This window comes from Anoplopoma fimbria, chromosome 17 (assembly GCF_027596085.1).
Source record: "Anoplopoma fimbria isolate UVic2021 breed Golden Eagle Sablefish chromosome 17, Afim_UVic_2022, whole genome shotgun sequence".
In the NCBI taxonomy this organism is placed as follows: domain Eukaryota; kingdom Metazoa; phylum Chordata; class Actinopteri; order Perciformes; family Anoplopomatidae; genus Anoplopoma; species Anoplopoma fimbria.
Genome location: NC_072465.1, coordinates 12737422 through 12761945, shown reverse-complemented (window position 1 = coordinate 12761945; position 24524 = coordinate 12737422). Strand labels below are relative to the sequence as shown.

Here is a 24524-nt window from a genome sequence, read left to right as displayed (position 1 = left end):
TACATATTGGCTTTGCTTCCAGCATGAAGCCGTTTTTGCTTTCTTGCCTCGCAGGTTTCCATGAATCGTTGTGGTACCTGGACCATGGTCGTGCCTCCTGCTGTGACCCGGCTGACACCCACTGCTACTTCGATTATTATTATTAGTCACATTAATATTACTATTCCCTTTATCATTATTTTAATTCTGCTATAGTCATAAGCAGTCTTCATTTTTTCCTTCGTTACTCTGCTTACTACTGTGATTATATGAATCATTTATGTCATAGACATTGAATGTGTTGTATCTCTGTTATGCTGTTCATTCTGTACACATGACATCTATTGCATTCTGTCCATCCTGGGAGAAGGATCCCTCCTCTGTCGCTCTCCCATAGGTTTCTTCCTTTTTTCTCCCTGTTAAAGGGGTTTTTTAGGAGAGTTTTTCCTGTGCCGATGTGAGGGTTCCGGGAAAGAGGATGTTGCATGTGTACAGATTGTAAAGCCCTCTGAGGCAAATTTGTAATTTGTGATTTTGGGCTATACGAAATAAACTGAATTAAAAGTGTTGCATTGTGCAATATACAGTTACATATTTTACAAAGCATTGTCCAAGAAGCCTACATTTAGTATATTTTTACATCAATGTATCCACTGAGTGCTCATGTATTTTAACTTCATGGCTGATATTTATGTAATGTGATATGACTGGAGAACGATATTCACAATAACCAAACACGTTCCCTTCATACACTAGGTTTCAACCTTGTCCCAAAAAAGGAATGTTATGTGCAGGACATAACCACCACATGATTCACAAAGTGCATTTCATCCAACCAGAAAAGTTAATCATGTCTGCAGCAGATTGATGAATCGTGAGAACACCTTAAGAACTTTAAGACGTGTTAAAGGTGCAATATACAGGACTCAGAGCATTGAGCAATAAACACATTCTCACTCCCAACATTTCAAATACCTAAGCTTCAAACCATGACACTCTACTAACTCCTCTAGCGTCACTTTTTGACATGTCAGGGACGGCGCGTCAATTTACACTCGTAACATGCATTGTGCCTTTACAAAATAAGGTTCCGTTTTCACAGGAAGTTGGTCTAGGAAACCAAACGACTAACCTAGGTTTAGAAAAAGAGAGTGGTTGCCAACTTACATGAGTCAAATTACTAAGGAGACTAACAACCAACATGACTATCGATGGATGTAAAAATATCAGCAGACACTTTGACATGTCCTTTGTTTATGTGCTCCCAATCTTGTATTTAGCATCTTTGAAGAAGATATTCTGGTTATATGAAGTTGATCTTCAATAGTCCACACATTGGTAGCTGTGTTGTAATCTTGTTTTAACATTAGGCTCTCTTAATCACATTCATTCTTCTTTTAAACTAGGAATAGAATAAGATAAAATAGCTACAGCAATGGTCTTAGAGCAGATTCATCTTCTGGAAATACAAAGCAAATACACAGCACTGTGTGTAATGGTAAATAAAAGTGTAACTTTTAATGTAATATGTAATGAGCAAGTCATAGAACTCTCAAAGATGTTTTTATTTATTAAATTTTTTTTGTCTAAGAATGTTAGGCTAGCTTGATCTCCTTGAGAATAGGAGAGCTACGTCTATAGCCTGGGACATTTGCCATGCTGTCATGACATTGCTTATGGGGCTATTTTAAGAAAAGAAAAAAAGCCGCTGCTCCAGTAATCCCTGCCAGAGCGTTTGCTAATGTGTCTCGAGATCGCTGGATAACGAGGGACGGCATTGTGTCTCTGCTAATTGCAACCCTTCTCCCACTCGCAACCTCAGCAGAGAGATAGAAAATGCTACTAATTATACATTTTAATAGGATTACTAGATGTGTGTAATCAGCTCTTGGTCTAATGAATTCTTTGAGAAAGAAGATATGTAATCATGTCATGTGTTTATGTTGTTGAGGGCATTTGCATGGCAGTATCAGACTGGTGCACTGTCACTGGGGCCCAGCATGCTTGGACTCAGAGAGAACATCTTTCCAACTGTACATCAAATGATGTGGGTAAGGTTCCTTTCAAGTAATGCCACTTGAATAGGAGCATACAGAGAACTTCATTTAGCAATCACTCACCATCTGTTTATTCCACATGACAGGAGAGATAAATGGCAGGACTGACATGTGTTTATCCTGTGAGCCACTGCTACATGGTGACGCACGTTTTCCGGCTCTGGTAATTTATTAAGGGGGCTGTCTCCTGAGCTTTATTCCCTCTAAATGTGTTAATTTGATGAAGCAGCCTTTATTAAACTCACTCTAGGCTGCATTTACTGTGAACACCAAACTGTTAAAACCAACAGAATCACTTGTTTTGATTTGTGTCTGTTAAGTATTTAAAATGCAGTTTTTGACAGATCTGAATAGACAAGTTTCATTTTTGTGAGGAAGCTGGCCAATCGGATGGCCTGCTAGTGCTCTGTTGAATTTCCTATTTAGGTCGGCACACTGGTTACATCTTTTAAATGAAAGAGAAACATCTGAAAGTGAAACTTAACGCCAGGCTGCAAAGCAGTGCTTCACTGCCCTCTCTGGTTGAAAGTTTGATAGAGTTCTGCCCCTTTAATATGTTTGGGTGGGTGTGGTCAGTCGGTAGTCACACCCAACTGTTCCGACAGTCACAGTGTACTAACACACCATGGGGTACATTACCACAGACAGGTAAAAAAGATCAGTATCATGAATCAATTAAGTTTTACTGCAAACCTCATTAACTAATCATTTTAGTTTTTTAGTTTCTGCAGAAACTTTGGTCTACGTTACAAAAATAACCTATTTTATATAATTCAATAATCAGGCATTCTGTCTAATAAATCCCCTGTTATCACCTAGGGGAACCCAAACTATGCAGAGAAACTGATATAATTACACTTGCATCAAAGTCAAAAATAAAAGGCCATCTGCAGGAAAGCTTAAGTGAACCAGGGGCTGTTTTATTATCCACCTGCTCTCTGTCTGTATATGCCTCTTCTACATCAGAACATTAACATTTCCATACTGTAAACAAACACCACTGGATTAATACATGTTGCCTGTTGATGAAATACCTTTCATTTATTCATTGATGTGTTTATTCTTTCATCTCAAAGATGCACAGAAAGGATTCAAGCATCCATAATTTGAGGAAATCGTATTAAACTGTGCTCTATGATAGCACTGCAGACAGCAGGATGCATGGACTACGGTGGCCCGAGAGCTCAACGCACTGCAAATTAAGAAAAGACAAGCAAATGAAGAAACATCTACAGCAATTGGACAAGGAATGTGCAGCATTCAGAAAAAAACGCTGCAAGAAAAACAACCGAAATCAGTAATTAAACAAGTTCCAATCTATTTTTAAGCATGTTTGTAATTCTCAGTGGTTTCAAAAATACCCAACCCAACGAATGAATAACCAACAGAGCATCGCTCATTATAAATAAATAGAACCTATTTCTACAATGCAATCCGCCGAATCATGTTTCTGGATATTTTCGAGCCAGTGCACAGACTGGTTTTGATGGAAACCTTTGCCTAAGGAGTCACAATACACTCAGTATATTCTATGGCCTCTCAGAATATTTCAGGCGACTGCAATCAAGAGGGATAATGTTTAGTGTTTAAAAATCAATTTGATTAATTATATATATATATATATATATATATACATATATAATGTAACATATGGCTTCGTTATGGAGGTGTACAGCAGAGCAGAGAGAGAAGTCTTCCTGGTCCAAAGTTAATCTCAGTTAGGAGGAGTTGTGCGATCAGCACCAAAACGATTATTTTTCCAGAGAGAGAATGAGCACATTATTCAAACAAATCAGCAATGGAAGTCCTGCAAATGAATTCAAGATATATGTATTTTTTTGCTCAGGCTGGTTATAACCAATGATTAATAGACAATAGTTAAGTTTTCTTTCTTCATCATGATTCAGGGCCTCCTCTTCCCTTTGTGCGACTCCGGTACTCATTTAAAGGTAAACAAAACATCTGTGTTTTGTTGGCAAATTAAAACAGGATGATCAACCAAACAATAAGCAAACAGTTGTGCACAGCGACAGGCATCCTTACCCTTCAACAACCTCTGTTATTGTCTACCAACTTTTGTGTGTCTGTGCGTATGTACAGTTGCTTATAAAGCCTTTATATCAAGGTCATTTTCACTCAGCAAAGTTGCCAGGCAACAACAGGCGGCTTTCGGGAAGTGCTCCATTGAGCAGCGAATGTTCAACTCAAGTCAGAGAGAAACAATGAGACAGATATTGACTGTGAAAGACAGACTGCAGATCACTGTCAGGGACAACGACATGTTTCTATAATTTATTTAGTTACGCCGATGGAGAATGGACAAAGAGACACAGCAGAGGTAATTGAAATGCTCCGATGTTAATTAAGCCCTGATGCTGTGGTATTGAAACCTGCATTAACCCTCTGAACCCTAAGCCCTTTTTACTCAGCCGTGTCTCCCTTTAGCTACAGAACACACTCATGGTCTCCACAAGTCTCAACTCCGTCTGCCATAAATGAAAAACTGAATTCTCAATTAGTTTATTTATCTCTACTGCAGAGAGAACCAGCCGTTCATCTAAAACTAGCTTTATTTACAGTCCCCCTTGTTTTAGAACTGCAGTATATGTTATCCATCAATACAACAGTATCATGTCATACTCTGCTAATTTGAATCCATCATCTCTATAAGAAATACTATTTTCATTTACTAATTATTGCCAGTCACATCCAATATTTCATGTTTTCTTAAAGCCTTGTTAATCACTCAAACATCGGCAGAACAGATTGAAGTTATTAGTGAATAAAGCAGTATCTAATGAGCGAAACAAAGACACACTAAAGATAATTTCATCTCATCAAACTTTCATCTACTTTCAGTCCCTGAGTGAAAATAACATAAATAACATCAAATCACGAGTTGCAGGGGAACTGCAAACAGTCTCACAATCTCAGCCTGCCAACTAGTGGTGACAAAGAGCCCCCTCTACACACTGATCACTGATCACTGCTGGATGGGCCCCCACCTGACCAGATATAGCTGTGATGCTGGGTGTCAGACGTTCAACAGACTTAAATCTTTATACACATTAACAAACTGCTGTGAATCAATAAATGCATATCAAAAATGCATGCGCACAATCCTGCTACAAGGAAAGCTGTGTGGGGGGAACATAATGCTGTCCACTCAAAGAACAAAAACACAAACTTGAGAATGACACAATATTCTAAATTCTCCTGTGAACATCCCATAGTGACATTTGATTAAGAACCATCCACTCTTTTCTCTAACACAGCCTCCATGTGTGCTGTAGAGCCAAACACTTATTAGAGAAATATGGCTGATTCACAATGCCAACAAAAAGCAGAGGTCACCCTGACAACTGTGTGAGGGCTTATGTACAACAATGACCACCGTGCTGTTCAACAGCTGCATACAGATGTGACATTCAGCTATTGACATGAAATGTCCATTTTAAACAGGGATTCTCAACCTCAGCTGGACTTGTTCCAAAGCTCTGATAGCACATTTTCAAATGGATACAGTTAAGAAAGCAAAATAAGGATGATTAACATTGACTGCTCTGTTGTCAGTGTTGTACAATAAGTAACGGCTAGCGCCACATACTTGAGAATAAAGTCACATTCATTGGTTGAAAACCTTATTAACTTTTCACACTTGAAATATAAAGCCTTAAGAGCTAAATTAAACCTTTATAGGGAAGTCTGCTCGAACATGAATGATGAAGCCCTTCAGCCACTGAGTATATTTAAGCTTGCAAAGAAAGATAACATTGAAGTATTACATTTCATGATTTAGGACCGTTACTTTATGTTAAATGGTTTGAGCACAGATTAGGAGCTCATTAAAATGTTTCAGGTTTGTTTGTTCCTTATAGTTTGTTTTACACTTCATATCCCAGATATTGATCGAGCATTCCTATGCCTATACAAATAATAACTCATCCCTCTTTGTGATATAATGAAGTTGTGCAACCTTGATTGACTAAAAAGCTTGAGGGGTCCTCACTCTGAGGTTGAGAAACTCTGATGTAAAGGACTACAGTTTGCATGAGGGTCATGGTGAGTTGCAGTTGTGTAGATTAAATATGCCCTTTTCCTGGATTTGTGTTGTTACTGTTGTGGTGGGAATTAAAAACCAGCTTGAAAAAACATCTGAGTGGAAACGTACTCAGTGTGTCTCTTTATCCCTCTTACTCTCCATCTACAGTATCAAAGCAGACAAAGGAACTCGGGGGTTCTGAAGTGTTAAAATGCCTACACACACTTCAACCCACAGACAGTACCTAGCTCAGCAGGCCCACCTCTCACCTGTAAGTAATCAGAGGATACGTCCTGGCACCACAGGCTTCCTGTTGACCAGAGCGAAGGACAGCTCCGTCTGCAGGAACACAGCCGAGGCCTTGATGAGATGCTGTCCAAAGCGCAGGGTCAACATGTCCAACTGACTCACAGGCCTGGATGAGACACAGAGACAGCAGGTGGTCAATAATTCAGTTCATCCCACACATCCACATACAGCTGGAGGCCCTCAGTGAACAACCCTAGTTCACACACACACACACACACACACGCACGCACGCACGCAACGTAGTAGGTCCCAAAATCTGAGGGGTCAGAAGAATCTTAAAGCAAGGGAAACTGTTAACACTGTTAAATTTTTTTTTTTTTTATTTAACCTTTATTTAACCAGGAAAGTCCCATTGAGATTAAAAACCTCTTTTTCGAGGGAGTCCTGGCCAAGAGGCAGCAACAAATAACATATGTACACTCACAATATTACACTCACAACATATAGACAGAAATTAAAATGATAAAAAACAGTTACAAGTAAATTAAAATTCATAAAAAACATCTACAAGTAAAAGAAGTGGTCTGAAATGCTCTCATCGTAGATTTAAAAGCGTTCAAAGAAATCATTTCGGTTAATTTAAAATCTTTTTGCAGCCAGTTCCATGTGGTGGGAGCAATGAGAAGTAATTTTTCAGTTATCTTTAATAATTCAAGCTGTTAAAAAGGAAGCACTAATGTGCCTAATGGTTGCTTAATTAAAAGGTAAAATGCTCAGCATGAGAGCTGCCGAAGGGCACAACAACACATTATTAAAAACCATCTCACTTCCTCCCAACGCAGCTTCAAAAAACAATTATCATTTTATCAACCAGCCTCTCAAATTTTGGCTCTACATTTCACCAAAATATGACCTGGTGTAACGGGTGGTGTGTGGACCCAAGTGCAGTACGACCAGGAGACAGAGTAAAGTTCAGGAGCTTTATTCAAAGCGGAACAAACAGCAGACAGACAGGCAGGAGATAACTCACAGGGTATATTCCACTCTAGAGAGCTCTGATCCGTCAGCGGAGCAGGCAGACAAAAACCAAAAGGAGCGAAGGCTGCTTTTAGATGCTTGTTTAAGAAAGGAGATGCACTTATGACTTCTGGTGACTAGTAGTTCTCTTGAATACCTATGTTGAATACACTTCCTGTAAGTCGCTTTGGATAAAAGCGTCTGCTAAATGACTGTAATGTAATGTAATGTAATGTGCAGCAGAGTGAGCAGGTGAGAGTGATTGTGCTGATGAGGTGGGTGTGGCAGACAGGTGCACTGCATGAGGCTGATTAGGTGAGTGAGGGAGAGTGTGGTGAGAGAGTGGGGGCTGGGCTGTGAGCTGAGAGAAATAGTGCAGGAAGAGTGAACAGGTGTGACTGTGACACCTGGCTATTGAAAATGATCAATCTCACAAACTAAAGCAATGGTCGGTTAAAATGCAATACTAAGCAATAATGAGACACTGAGTGAAGTGGATAAAGAAGCTTGTGGTTCTCCTTTCAATCAGGTGGTGATCACAGTAACGCTGAAAGTAGGCATTATTGTGTGCAATTGTTTTTCTCTTGGTGACACTCCTTCATGGTGGAGAGATGAATCCATCTTATCGGACCATGTCCGAGATAGAGAGATGGTGTCACGTCTGACAAACTCCTTCATCAAACTGTTACACGGTTGACATCCTGCTGAGAGAAGCGATTATTGCCACCACATGACACACAGACGAGACAAACTCTCCCACTCTGAACACATTCTGTTTCTGTCTCTGTCGTTTGAGATGAAAATGAGAATCCTCATATCAAAACCCAACTGATAATAACAAAGAGGATCACATGAAAAGGATTAGACAGACACCAGGTCTCGTACATCTTGATGGTTAACAGCAGGGTTTTCATATGTACTGACGTTACTGAAATAATATGCAGAATGAGGGGGATTTTGCACTTTTAACATATCCTAAAGTTGCTTGTGTGAGGTTTTTTTTCCTAACCTATGCTGCCCATTGATACTGCACACCTGCAGTTACTCACTAGAATATGTGTCAGACAATTGTCTTTCAAAATGTGGAAATGTATCAAAGTTAAGCTCTAAAGAATGCCTCTAAAAAGCATTATGGCTTTCAGCAAGTTGCTATTTCTCTAAATACTGACTGAATATAATATATTATTATGACTTTGTAACCCCCCTGCAGTGCAAAAATCCTCGATTGTTTTAAACTGTAAACCTGTCTATGATAACATTATAGAATGTATATACGAAGTGAACGTAGTCACCGTGACGTCACCAATTGGTGTCTGTGGACTGCGCTGTGGCCATCGCCATGTTTTTTTTGCAACCAGTGGACAGAAGTGACCATATAAGTGACTCTTCTGCATTGGCTTCACTCGTCAGAACTGGAGTTTGCTGCCTGGATATTACATTTGTGGAAGTGGAAAAGGCACCTGAATGCTGATTCGTGCATCCTAAATGTTGAGTATTTTATAATATATTCAAGCACCACAGACACAGACAGATGTGGCTCTTCATTATTATAATCATATTCATGTTTTAGTCAAATAAATAGAGAAATATTTTGTTTTTGGTCTACAGCTTTGATTCTAAGCACCAAGTGCACAATGTGTTGCAATAAAACTTACTTGGTAGTCTTGAAACATACAGATTCCCTGAGTGCATGCTGATGCAGGTCTGAGGAAGGTGTGGGTCGGGGGGGTGATCATTTGGCACATTACCACAACCGATTTAATTACACCTAATGACTGGGAGAGAATGCCCCTCTTTCTGAGACGTGCGTGTGACTTTCTGTGATGGGGTTAAATGCCGCCTAAGCGATTACACAGCTCCCTCTTGGAGAGCTGTGTGGTCTGACCGAGGCTGAGCAGCAGGGCCAGAGGAGGAGGAGAGGAGGAGGAGGAGGAGGAGGAGGAGGAGGAGGAGGAGGAGGAAGGCTGGAGCCTGGAGATACTCGCAGCACCATGCACACTCCTCACTCCCATCTCTCTGAGCTGCTCAACCACCACAGAGGCAGAGGACGAGAGAGGGAGAGAGCCATGGGTGAATTTGGATTTGGTCCCAGTAGACTCATCCACACACTCTCTCACCAGCTGTCTCTCCTGCATTTGCATTCCAAATGCACTCTGACAATTCCACAATTAAGAACTAGAATGCTGCAATTAGTTCACTGCGTGGAGAGATGACCCAATTAGTATTTACTTTACGCAGATTTTATCACCTTCAATTTGTAAATGCCAACAGCCGTTTCAGCTACAAAAGCAAAACTGATTTCTTTCTTTTATTGAGAACGCTCCCAGCACAGGCCACATCTCCCACTGAGGACACGGAGGTCGTGCCATCGTGTTTGTTTTCTGGGGATTCAAATGTTTCACAGATTTGAAGTGCAGTAAACTGTTTGAATGAAAATGGAATATGGAAAGAGCCGACCAGCACTGACAGTCCCCAAATAAAATATAATTAATTCACTATTGATTAGCTGCACAAGACCTCATGTTATTATTATTATCAGTATAAAGATGATATGTGGAATGACACGGTAAAAGGTGTAAATATAACAGAACATACAACACAGTTACCATTTTAAGCTCAGTATTTTTAGCTTATTGTGAGTTATAGATTTATCACAGTAATATTATACAGCACCTAAAATGATATACTCTGAATTAGTGTGAACCTGTATGAATACCTATCCAACCATGATTTAAATAGAAAGACACAGATCCACAGACAGTATCCACCTACAGTGTATATAGATGGAATAGTATTGAATTAAAAGTGTTATAACTAATCTTCTGTAACATTTACTTCCATCACATTGGCACAAATGTACAAAAACGGCAGGTCATAGAAGCAGCAAAAGTGTTCATTTGTAGCAGAGGCATGTTTGTTCATTCGATAAAACACAAGTAATATAACTCAAATATATATTTTTAATTATTTAGCCCAAACCAAAATGTCTTAGGTTGTGCCCAGCTCTCCCCTTCTTATTATTTAAACCCTGTTTATGAACAAACAATACCACTGATTATAATGGTAAGTGACTGTGGAAGTGAGCACACAAACAAAGCGTCGCATCCTGTCCATCACTAGGCCTGGCCCTCCCCTAGTTTAAATTATACAACAAATGACAACAACGAAAAACTGGGTCATTGCAGCCACGAACAAAAAAAGAAAAAGTGTTACTTAGTTTTAGTAAAAGTTCTCAACAAACTGCCTTTGTAACATCCAGGCTCGCTATTGGTTCAACCATTTCATGCTCACATGGTGTCAGCATGGCCATATGTTTGTGTTTCAGACACTGGTATCAATCACTCTGTAAGTAAGCAAAACATCAATATAAACACAACTGCCACACTACTTCACCTTACTAGGGATGCATTGATGCCAATTATTTTTTTCAGATCAAGTACAACTACTTAAATTTGGGTACTTGCAAATACTAAATAATACCACTAAAGTTATAACAATGGCTTTTAAAATTGACTGTAACAAATTAGATATACAACAAAATACAGCATGATACTGCTGCTGAAAGTTTACCATTCCACATTGTGTTTTCCTGAAATCAGAGCAAAAGTCAGGGGGGCGGCTTGTCAATTAAAGGAAAAAAAACTGGTTCACCTTAAATATCAGACCACCTAAAGTGCGCCTGAGCTGTTGCTAACCTCGGGGCAAACCACCCTCACTTGAGTCAGCGGTGGGTGGCTGGCAAGAAAGAAAAGGAAACCTAACTTGGGTCTCCTTACGAGTGGAGTTGTAGCAGTTAGTCATCTACAAACAGTGAAATGCTGCTTCCACAGCTGTACCATTACTGCTGACTTCATACTCATCATCACAGAGTGTGCCCACAAAAATAATGATTAAGGTGGCAGCTGGCTATAGGGATGTTTCCTGAAAGCTTCCTACTTGCTGATGGCTATACATCATTTCCAGTAAATATCACAACATAAAACACGTTTTCTGTTTAAAAAGCACAAACGTCTGCTGTTTTTTGTTTTTTTTACTATTCCAATATATAAACAAAATTTGAATATTCATTGACAGCCCTACCAGGAAGACACAGCTGACAACCTCACAGCTAAACTAACTGATGCGGTGGGGACTAAAGGAGCTGCATGTCTCTTTATGCACTCACCATGGTGGCTGCTAGTTCATGCTTACACTGCAGCAGGAGGTTTGTATGCAGGTAGTCTCCATGGCGTCACCACATGGGTTTCTAAAGATCTGTTGTGAAGCTCAAAGTGGGTGACTCTGGCCATCGCCAGCTTGGCAGTGACGACACAGACTAACTCCCGGCTAATCCTAAAATGGGTAAAGAGGTGGATTGTTGGTTCAGCCAAGGAACGCCTTAGTAAGGGCAGCAGAGTAGACAACTCATGACGGGCGGTGTGAGCCGATACCTGTGTGTATCGGTTTGATCAGATACCAGTAAGTGATGTATCGCGTGCATCTCTAACCTTACAGTCAACAAGCAGTTGAAAAAGGTAGAAAGACTGAACACACTTGTTTACTAAGGACTACTAGTTCTATTAAGACTTTGAACTCATAAGATGTTTTAATACCTTTTAGAATGCAATGTAAGCTGTATCTCATCTTTTGGAAACATGTGTAGACAAATCAGGAGATTGTTTCATCTGTGCACATAGAGACAACATGAATTTTAAGACTCTAAAATACATTACAATTCAGTGCACGTCTGCCTCGGAGCATCTGACATTTTCACTGACATCAAACCAGACCTGGCAATGGCTCTCCATGCCAAAGATGACATTTGCAATGTGCTATTTTTTTCCAGCTATCAATGATGGTCCACTGGGGGTAGATTATTTGCCTTTGCAGTGTTCTGGGGTCAGCAGTTTCAGCACCCCTGAATGCATCAGAGATGGTTCAATCAAACATCTATGCCATCGTAAATCTGGAAACTTTGCTCTCAGCAGTCTCCTACAGCGGTACTCCTTTAAACAGTGTGCCACATAGTGACATTATTCATTCATTCACTCTGGTCCTTTTTTTACTATCAGTTGCTGGTAAATACAGTGCGTTTGGTTCTTGGACTTGACGTCTACCAAGCCCACTATTTAGCTCCTTGGACCAGTATGGCTTAAGGGCTGCACAATTTCGCACTTTTGTTTCAGCATGCCAATAATCACATAACAGAACAAGCGATGTCAGCAATCTGCTACAACTTTTCTGCTGCCTGATATATATGAAAGGAAAACTCCACCCATCTTAAAACGAGGAGCCCATCTTGTTTATGATTTAATTGTTTACAAGAGCACAAAATTGTTCATCTACCCTCAAAATTTGACTCTCAAAGTTATCAAAGTTAAAGCTTAATCAATCTTACCTGACCGATTACTTTGCACTGTAGCTAGATTTTCGCAATGTCACAAGATCACAAGATGAATCGAGGGACCACGTATTCCACGAAAATCCATCTTGTCAGACTTTAAGTGATGGAGGCTCCTAAAGAGGTTTGCGTAGCTGCTACGATAGCATCAGTTCTAGCAGAACTGGAGAGTATTTCTTTATTAAACTAAGACTGACAACACTGAAGGCTTTTCTACAGGGAAAATATGTTTTTGCTCTTCTTCTTGCTATCAAGACAGGCCATTTAGTCTGTCATTGTGTCCTAAAAATTGTAGTTTCTTTCTACCTGTTTATGTTACAATCAGATACTAGTTGATATGCCGTATAGCCTTTGTCCACTGCAGGAACTTGACAAAACTTAGCAATAACATGCACTGTCAAAGGTTCTATTTTTGTTCCCCCTGTTATCCGCCTGCTTCTGGAACATGTTCCGAGAACTAATTTTGTTCAAATCTTAGGAAGTGACACTTAATCCAAGTAACACGTACTTTCATTGGTAGCAGACATTGCTGTTGATTTGTGAATAACTCAACTGATGTTGTTCTGTGTCCGTTGGAAGTATAAAAAGGAAAGTGTTAGGTGAAGTAGCTCATAATTCATCTCTAATATCTATTTTATGTGGCTGTAAAAACATAACCTTCAAACAACTGGATTTATTCAAGTTTATCAACCAAAACTACATTTAACAAGATCATGTTTGACACATCATGATGACGTGGTAATTTACCTTCACACCATAAAGAAACTGAATGGAACCTCTGTTCATTAGCAGGACTGTACTAAGGAGAGACTCTGTGTCGGCAGAGAGAATGAATAAGTGCAGCTTTAAGTTTGAATGAAAATAGGCTTTTGGTATTTATATGATTAGGTGTAGCGATATCACCACTGCTGCTGTATGCAGAACTGCTTTCAGTTCCCACCAAGTTTCTGTGAGTGTGTGTGCAGACCGGCTGCTTTGACTTGATGCACTATAAGCCTGAGGGTAACCTGGATGACATGTATTGCTGGTGTTAATGGCTACCACCCACAGCTTTAACTCCAAATAGTTTTTCACAGCACAGATTCCCACAACACACAAGTTTAACTTTACATCCTCTGGTAATAAATGCACAAGAATGATTGGTATACAGAGGTGTGAACACACACACACACACACACACACACACACACACACACACACACACACACACACACACACACACACACACACACACACACACACACACACACACACACACACACACACACACACACACACACACACACACACACACACACACACACACACACACACGCTATTTTCCTTAGCAGAAATCTGAAAAGTGACAAAGACAGAAAACCAGTCTGGTAATGTCTGATTTTCTCAGTATAACAAGCTCTCATCAGCTGTGATCAATCCATTGGTGTCTTTAGCACTGTATCAAAATGAGTGACTGAAAATAAGGCTGTATGTACTTTAAATAGTGATATTTTTCCAGATTTGAACAAAGGTAAAAAGTCATAATTGCGTAGACGTTGTTTATTTTTCAGCTTCAAAATATATTTTTATACATTATTTCCCATAACACGTTTCAAGTCAACTTGTGATTTTTGTGCAGCGATCCGCCTTGAGGTTCTTTTGCCTCATTGTATGTATTGTTTCATGATACAGACAATTTAAGAATATGTTGGGAATAATGTCCCTCTTTTCATAATTATTGTCCTCAAGAAAAAAAATATTAGAATATTAGAAGTTTCATTTTTAAAGAATGAAGATACTTTCTTCCATGAAATCAAGTGATCCGATTAGTTTTCTGTAAACACATTTAGTGACACCAAGAAAGAATCCCCACCCTGGAAAGAAAATGGGAAAAACAACACTACTTCAACATTTCCAGTAGAGTAAACCATTTATGATACAAACCTCATGTAACAGAACCTGAATGCTGATCCAACACATATGCAGACAGTAAAGTAACCCTTTATAGAGACAAGACTAAAGGCCAGACTCACTAACAAAGCTAAGAGCAAACATTCACTGCACCTTTCATTGATTGTCCTCACAATCTGTGTATTGAGCAGCTGATTAAGACAGCAGCTCATTCTGCAGTCAGCTAGTTGACTGAGTCCTACAGGGAAACTGTGAAGTCAATTGATGCTCCTGTGGCACACTGTAGGCATTAGATTTGGAAGGCCAGCACCATAGAACCAGCAGTATTTTAGGAGATGGTTGATATTTAGGCATATATATATATCATAGATATTAAAGCTATACCATGTCATGTGATATTATTCAGAACACAAATATAATGGGGACCACTACAGAAACTAACAGAAACAAATATACATATATATATGTACACTTACGCATGCACACTTGCGCATGCGCACACACAGAGATACATGCAGGTGCCAATGTGCATTTAAAAGCATCAAAATAGAGTTTGTTTATGTAACGGGTGGTGTGTGGACCCAAGTGCAGTACGACCAGGAGACCGAGTAAAGTTCTGGAGCTTTATTCAAAGCGGAACAAACAGCAGGTAGACAGGCAGGAGATAACTCACAGGGAATATTCCACTCTAGTGTGTGTGAGACTGGGGTATTTATACTGAGGTGAGTAGTGCAGCAGAGTGAGCAGGTGAGAGTGATTGTGCTGACGAGGTGGGTGTGGCAGACAGGTGCACTGCATGAGGCTGATTAGGTGAGTGAGGGAGAGTGTGGTGAGAGAGCGGGGGCTGGGCTGTGAGCTGAGAGAAATAGACAGAGTGCAGGAAGAGTGAACAGGCGTGACAGTGACAGTTTAGCTACATTTTTCTCGGGACCTTGCATTATAACTACCAATTCCAGTGAGCCCCCTCACATAACAAATCCCCATGTAACCTCTGGTCATCACCCGGATCACAAATAACTATGAGACTGCATATAGAGAGGAAATCAACAACCTTCAGAGTGGTGCTCAGAGAACAGCCTGCTGCTCAATGTCAGTAAAACCAAGGAGCTGATTGTGGATTCTAGAAAAAGACACACACCCCTCTCTACATCAATGGAGCTGAGGTAGAGCAAGTGAACAGCTTTAAGTTCCTGGGAATCAGCATCACACATAACCTGGCATGGTCATCACACGTCTCCATCCTGGTGAAGAAAGCTCATAAGCCACATTTAAAGATAGGAAAGACAAACCCCACCCAGCCACATCCTGTTCACCCTACTGCTGTCTGGCAACAGACACAGAAGTATCAGCTGTGGAACCACCAGACTTCAGAGCAGCTTTTTTCCTCAGAGACTCCTTCATTTATCCTCCAGCCTCCACATATGATATAGTTATTTTTTGTCTGTGTGTATTTTATTATGTAGTAAAATCGGACTACAAACTGCATTTTAATGCAAAACCCTGTTGTGCGATGACAATAAAATAACCTTGTAATCTTGAATGTACATATGCAGCACCTTTAAGTCAACTTCCAAGGAACTGAAATTAAATTACAGGGTATGACTCAAACCAAAAAAACAGACAAAGCCTCTACAGCCAAACTGGAACCTTCATGACTCTAATGTACACATAATCAAATCTATTTTGTCTGTTCTGTATAGAAGAGGATCCCCCTCCACACACACACACATTTATATATATATTCAATATATAATCAAATACATAGACGATTAAATTGTTGTCTAAATCAAATTGACTTGACTTATCTGTAGCGAAGTTGCAGTTCATTGAGCATTGCTTTCCTGCCCTCCAGGCAGTGCCAAAGGAGCACAGTCACAGCAGGTTTCAAGGTAGCCGATAATGAAGCAGCCCGTCTTTTTGTTCTATTGATAAAACTTCAAGACACAACAATCAAATAAGCGCTTGTTAAACCACTGCCTCGGCCTGTTTACAAAAGAAGACCACACTTATTAACTGAAGTCAATGTTAAATCAATTAACAAAGAGTAAATCATTTCTCCTGCTGGCCGTGTCAGGTGGCCAACTGCCTGCTTAGGTAATAAGAGCCCAGCCACTGAAAGGAGATTTAATCCCATCTGCACTCCTTCATAACAAATTTGATTTAGCCGAGTGAGAGGACGGGCTCCCTATCAGCAATTTCTTCTTTTCGCTGGTAAGGAGATAACTGATGAAGTAGTCTGGTAGCAGGGTATTGTGGGTAAAAAGAGAAACTTGCAGAGCTAGAGAGTAACATAACACTGTTTTTTTTAATTAAAGGACTACATCTACGACAACACTGCTGCTGTGCTACGCACCCACGTGTATCATCCCAAGCACAAATGGTGAAAGGAAAATCTTATTTAGATTCAATTTTCTGATGGGAGGTGGCTGAACAGTATATCTGTCAGGCTCACTTATCAAGTCTTTAGGCCAGAATGAGTATTACACGCAGAGAAGGGAATGGGCCGATAGCTGGGGACTAATAAAAGGAGTAAAGGGTAATGTGAACCAACCCTGCACAGTGATTGGTGAAATCCTCTTGTGTCATGAGGACAGCATGGACTAGCAGAAGTTGTCTTTCCCCTCAATGCATTTAAATGCACCACCATTCTTTGTGTTAGGTCCATATTCACCTTTTACCATGTTAAACCTATTGACTCATGATATTAAATTATACTACTGTTGCAAAATTTGGTAGCTTGAAATACAAAAACACATTTAAACACACACAGTATGTGACACACTGTATGCAGGAGCTTCCGGAACTCTGCAGATACTTATTGTTTTAGTAGTCGAGTATTCTAGGTGGAAAATTCTTGCCTTATTAGGGGCAATAGTAAATATAGAGAAAATAAGACGCTTTCTCTGTGAACTGGTTTCCTTTTTAGAACAATCACCATTTCTATTACTTAAATTGCATACGATAATATTATCTGTCAAAACCCATTTAGTGCGCTATCATTCTGCACCAGTTGTGTGAGAGTTTGAAATGTTATGTTTTGGTTTAGTTTTGCTGTTGTTAATCTGCACCCTATTGTTCTATCATCAAGAATGTATTCCTTTTTTGAACTTTGCACTGTGGAGGCATGAGAGAAAACATTTTCTTCAAGAATTCAAGGTAACGAAGCCATTTTCTAGATGAAGTAATCTTTTATTCCTAACAATTCACTTTTAAATAATATGAAGCAAACTCCACCCCACCGTGGGCTTACACACGCACAAACACGCACTAAACTAAGCTAAGAAACTGCTATCAACCAATACTGCAAATACAATTAATTAGCAGCCCATAGCTGAGCAGTTAGCATCTTTACTCACGCTAGCTTAGCAGCTAACTGCTACGTGATTTCAGCAACCTACAGAATTCAAGTTTGTGCAATCACACAAACAAACATTAATATTCAGGCTAATTGACCCAGATTGAACAGAGAAGTGTGTGTTGGTGTCTTAACCTACTGCAACTAGTTTCCTCCATTTACTAAACACAAAGTCACTTTTTTTGTGTGCTATCTGTTTCTGTCGCGTCTCTCCCCTGTGTTTGTTTTTCTTCTCCTGACCTTCGGCCAGTTACCACCAGCAGCACTGACTGATACCTACAGTAGCCAACCAAACAGTCATTTGATCATCTTAAAAAACTCTAATTTATGAATAAAAGAACTGTTACGATATTATCCCGCTGTGTGTCACGCCTCTTTTAAGACTTCCACATACACTGGTATTGTCTTGCCTATAGCTCTTCCGGAGAGCATCATTGATCATCTATCCTCTAGATGGGTTTTAAGAATTGGGATCTCCTTCAGGTTGGAGCCCTGAGATTGATTTCTGGGTCGCAAGCCGGTGGATGGAGGAGCGAGGAGACAAGGGAAATAAGACATTGACCTGTGAGGTTTGCCGTATGGGCGGTGCACATTGCTCATGGTGCTACACTAAGTTGTACACACAGTCACAGATGTAGTACAGTAGTTTTGCATCCGGCCAATCACTGTGTAAAGGGACTGTTGGATTGTCTGTTTCAGAAAGCTGCTGGATGTGACAAACACACTTTCAGCAGTTAACAGCATTAAATCGTTGTTTTTTCTGAAAGACACGGTGAACACTTTGCACTGTCTCCTGTAAAACACATCCTATTCTCTCATAACTGCTCCATTAGTATAAAACATTATTGAAATTATGGCATAACACTGGTAACCAAAATGCTGGAACAACAAAAATAAGGTCTCAGTAATGGAAGGCATTAAGATACAGTCTTGTAAAAAATGATGTTGTAGCACAGCAGATTGTGCAACTAATAATGGCAGTGCAATTGTTGCTTGATTAACTTACCTTTGTGAGTTAATGTAATGGAAGTTGTTTTTCTTTTCCTTTTAGTTATTGACTCTCTTAATCAATTCCAGGCGCTCTTTAGGTGTCATCTTACATTTTGTTTCGTATTCTGGAGGAACAACAAAACTGCTGCAGCCCGACATAACAGAAACATGAAACTCTTTGGTTTGAATGTGTTTTTGGTTTGGTTTGGTTTTGATGTTTTATACATCTGCAGTCCCTCTGACATGGATTTCAGAATCACACATGCACACACAGTGCACACAAATGCATGTATCAAAATTGAATTATTCAGGGCACATCAAACAGCCTGGTGTTGGATAGACAATCAGAACAGGCATGCTGACATTGATGTTTCTGATATGACCTGTGTATTACACTCTACATCTAACAGAATTCATTTGAGTGTGGAATCACATGGTAAATTCAGTGCTGAAGGGGAAACCATGGAGTCTCTCCACACTCATGTTCGCTTTGAAACAGCTAGCTGTAAACAAGTACTCACATCCTGCATTAAAGCCATTATCTACAGGGAAGCTTGCTAGCAAATCTTATCAGGGGAGCCCCCCCTCCCCAAGTCAGGGATGTTTGAGCGATCCCATTTGGTTGTGTACATGAATCATTATAACAATGCGTCTTGTCAGCACACCATCTCCAGGAAACAGGCATTAGGAGTACAAATGAGATCAGAGAGGGCCAAAAGCATCAGGACATAGAGGACGCGCTGACGAGCGGGCAGATTAGGAAACCATGACCAGACGCTACTTACACTAAGGTAGACGTGACGTGTCTTCTGACAAATAGACTCCAGATCCAGTTCACTCACTGGACAAGCTGTCCGCTTCTTGTAGATCTTAAGTTGGACTATTTCATCATGTTACCTGAGTTCTGAAGTAAAAAACACGTCAGCTGAGCCAAAGCTCCAAAGTGCACAACTCTGTGAATGAAGACTCTGCAGAATACACACTGCACTTGTAACACATTAGTGGACTCAGGATCAAATGGATTCAGCAGAACCAGAGACATCGTCTTTTCTTGTTCCACGCATTCTTCTGTTTTATCCAAACCTAGCGCCTACATTGCCCACAATGCCACTCGACTGCTGTCAGCTCGGTCTGAGATTCTAGTTTGTCAGGTATTTTTCATGATTTTGATTTTTTTTTTTGAGTAAATCATAAGCATCGCATGAAACCATTCAAATGGGGTGGCTTTATTTTCATTGTGTTCATGTTAATGCAGCGATGAATCAACTCACTGTTATGATACTGTATATATAATATTTTATGATGGTAGTCTCTAATGTACACTGATGGTTTTAAAAAAGACCTTTATCGTTATCATAATTTGTCTCTTTTCTCATTTCTAAGCATGCATCCATGCTGTGGAAATTATTCAAAATCATTCACTGATTAAATATGTAATTAAATATTGAAGTAGAAATATTGAACATAAACCTTCACAAGTTTCTTTCAAAAGGTGAACAAACACCAATCACGTTGGCAAGATTTGTCAGCTGGTGAAATTAATTGTTTTAGTTCACTCTCAGTGTAGGTTGGCTTTACTCCAGAGACCAGTAAAACCAGTGAACTTACAGCATGCCTTAGATCCAACACGCAGTCAGACTTCAGACGGACGTCAAAGCCTGTCTTTAAGCGGCCCGGCCCACAGCAGGTCTGCTGGGTTGATTACCATGTCAGTCCGACCTTTGCTGTGATGGAGACTTTGCACAGGCACAATGTAGTTGGTGTCATTTTTCTCTACCTTCACAGAGAGCGTTTGACAGATGCCAATATGCAGGCTGTTGCATAGTTCAACAACAACCCACACAACATTTTCATAATAGCTTTGTTGGAAACAGAGCAACTGGCATTAAATCTGTTCTTTCTGATTCCGCTGCATCTTGAGACAGAAATGGTGACTGACTCATGCTTCTATCTTTTTTTTCTTAACCAACCATTTGTTGATAACTTTTGACTTATTTTGTTGTGATATCTACTGTATTAACTTTATTGCTGATATCTCGGAGCACAAGATATGCCAATACAACAAAGAAATGGCTGAATTACCTAAAATTAATGAGAAAAAAGTGAACAAAAGAAACTGAAAAGTGAGAGTGACATAGTGGTGAAGAAATAGAAGTGATTGTTTGTATGGAAGAAGTTGTTACCGAAGACAAAAGTTGCCAATTCTACCATTCACTCCAAGTTTTCTTTGAGATTTTTTTGTCTCTCTTTACATCTAAAAATGAAATGCTAACAATAGACCGCAAGTCCTTGCTCACCAAAGGATCTGGAGCAGACTGAAACCAGGTTCTCAAGACCAGTAACTAAGTGGGCCTGATGAAATAAACCTTATCCCTTTTCCTTAATCTAAAAGCTTTATCCAACTTTATGTCTATGGACCGTTCATGTGTAGCTGACTGTTCAGGAGGGCTCATGCTAACCATCTTCTACAAAATTACATTCCCCTTCAACTAAACAGCACTCTAATTTATGTTAAATGTTAAGTGTATTTTCTTTCGGACCGAATGGTGGCACTTCAAACAGTTTGAAACATGTGGTTAACTCTGCAAAAGATACATACACATACATTTTAATCTTATTCAGACACAAGGTGAAACACTCATTACTAAAGCCTCATTTATAAGATATATATATAAGATATATATAAGAACCACATTGACTGTGAACATTGACAAAAAATGCGATGAAATGTCGAGACTCTGATTTAATTTGTAAACTTACATTAGATAGTCGTTCTATCATGACAGGCCAAGGTAATTGTGATCTTCCCCTGTTTATCTAATGGAAGGGCTTTTTGTTGAACCTGTTATTAAGTATAGTTAACAGAATCAACCACAAAATCATGGAATCTTCTACATCACATAAATACTGTCTGAGACATGTCAAATGTCAGTATCCAGACAGTCTCTTGGTTCTCTTGGCATGAGTTTAATCTTATTGTGCATTCAGTTATGGTCACACAACTGCTTTACTTTGATTGGTTTAGGTGACATAGTACACAATCCTACACCACTGTACAGTGGAGGGAATATTTTTTGTAGAACATAATGGTCATTGTGCATTATTAACGTTTCAAAAGTGGTAAAAACATGGAAGGGTTTTTCAATATTCTTTAAAGTTTTACACTTTTTTAATAAAGCAGTTGCTTGTTTCAGTGACTGGAATGTCATCATCAATGCAAAAGTCCCAACTGTAAAATAGATGATTACATGGGAGCCACAGACTGACAAAATAACCGTGATGGTGTTTAGATTTTGGTATGCGACTGCCAAGACATCCTGTCTGTACTACCAGCAGGAATCAAATAAAGAGGCTTTAAGATAGGATTCCGCCTTCTGTTCTATTGAACACAAGGGAGGAGGCATAAAAGTATCCACCTGTATCTGCACACATGCTGACTGAAGGGTGGAAGATGTAAAGGCTGAGGATTTAATGGGGATTCTGCTTCAACAGTAAGAACAACCGAACAATTCTAAAATCCCATAGAGGGTCAGGTACAAACCAGAATCAAAAGCTGCTATTGATTTCTTGACAGAACTTGACATACGTATACCATGGGCCTCATGAATCTAAAGGAAAATCACCCTGAGGCCCTGTGACCACATAGCATATTTTTGTCTCCACAAGGCGTTTTTATTTTCACTTTGATCTAACGCTACGGCTCTCAGAGTGAGCGGTGACAAGCTCATCTATACGAAGTATGAACAGACCTCCTCTGTTTGGTGCCCATGGTGAAAAAACAATGTAAAACAAATAGAACATTTGGATACAGAACATCCAATAACAGAAATAACAATGAAATCACAACCAAACAGGTCAATATGATAAGAACAATAATAATACTGATTTCTCTAATGCAACTTAATGCATTATAGTTGCACAACTGTCATGACTGAGGTCTGAGACAATGACAGAGACAAGCAGACTTAATCTCAATGAGTCTTTCTGTGTGTGTGTGTGTGTGTGTGTGTGTGTGTGTGTGTGTGTGTGTGTGTGTGTGTGTGTGTGTGTGTGTGTGTGTGTGTGTGTGTGTGAAAGAAAGAGATGGAAAGAGAATGTAGCCAATATAATGCATGCAACTTTTCTGTAAATTACTAACTTACTCGGAACAATGCTTTGAAAAAAAGATGGAGGGTGGATAGAGTTGACTGTGGCTTAGTGACAGAGCGGATCGGAGGATCGGTGGTATGATCCCAGGCTCCACTATTCCCTGCTGATGTGTTCTTGGACAAGAAACTGTACCCCAAATTACTCCTGCAGGCGCTGCCAGTGGTGTATGAATGAGTGTGAATCGGTGAATGATGACATGTAGTGTTAAAGTGCTTTGAGTGGTCGGAAGACTAGAAAACTGCTATACAAGTACAAGTCCATTTACTATTTACCATGGATAGATGGAGAGGGATATAGATAGATACCTAGGTAGGTAGAAAGATAGATAGATGGAAAGATTGATTGAGAGAGAGAGAGAGAGAGAGAGAGAGAGAGAGATCAGAATGTATTGCTAAAGCAAAAGAGAAATACATACTTTGCAAAAATGGCATGTAATACTCTTAGGTGCTTTATAATGGATGCTGATGTAACTTGAATGCAAGCCAAAAAAGAAGGCATGAAAAGCAGGGAATGTGCACAGCTCACAGTTTCTAACAGGCATGGGCTCCCAGGGCTCCCTGGTGGACGGAACTGGTGCTCAGGAGGATGAGGGGGTTACTGATGGACATGTGGGAAGACTATGGATCCAGCTGCGCTCTCTGTAAGCTTAAACCTCACTTCAAAGTCCATCTCCCCATCCAGCGGTCTTGGACAGCCCTTGTTGAAATGCACAGATCTTAGTGAAAAACCAAGGGAATCCGCTATAGATCAATCTTGCTAAGCCGTGCCATGGACGAATACCGATGATGTTCATTAAGACAGCAAACGCTCTCCAAGGTCACTTGAATCTCATCTAAGAAAGTGAACAGCGAACCTTAAGATAGCATCTGAGAAGTGTGAAAATGAACAACAGGCCGGTAATGCATTCCCACAGTGATCCTGGGAGAAGGGGGATGTTCAAAGACCCACCGAACCTCCAAACCAACCTTCTAAGAGTGATCAAACTACAGGCCATCTGGACACCAGGGTCCCATTATGGAACTGAGAACTGAGAAGAAAGGAAATGAAATGCGCCTGAGCTGCTTCTCATGATACAAGACAAACAATGTAGTCTGCTGACTTGGACTACAGCTTGTAACATGTCCCTGTTTGTTTCTGACATTCACCTTAAATGGTTTTTAGAGTTTTTCTTTCTTTTATAGCTGCTGGGATAGCAATATAAAGCTGACAATCACTAACAGCCTCCATAAATAGTTTATAGCACAACATCAGCATAAATTAGGCTTGTTATCACCCTGTGTGCCACGCCGTTCGCCTATATTTACTATCCTTTAGTCCTGACATGAATAATAGTGCCTGCTCACTTCCTACCAAGCTTAAGTCATATATTTATGGCTCGAATTAAGGAACCCTGTTGAATATGGTTTGCTGTTGTAT

General features: G+C 39.9%; 1 protein-coding gene across 1 annotated transcript in view; it reads right to left on the bottom strand.

The window, feature by feature from the left end:
- Positions 1-24524, bottom strand: part of fhit (fragile histidine triad diadenosine triphosphatase) — a 357159-nt gene that overhangs the window by 232589 nt on the left and 100046 nt on the right. The window contains exon 4 of the mRNA XM_054616913.1: positions 6369-6493. Coding sequence (XP_054472888.1) covers positions 6369-6474 — 106 coding nt within the window. The 5' untranslated portion in view covers positions 6475-6493. The remainder of the gene's footprint in view (positions 1-6368; positions 6494-24524) is intronic.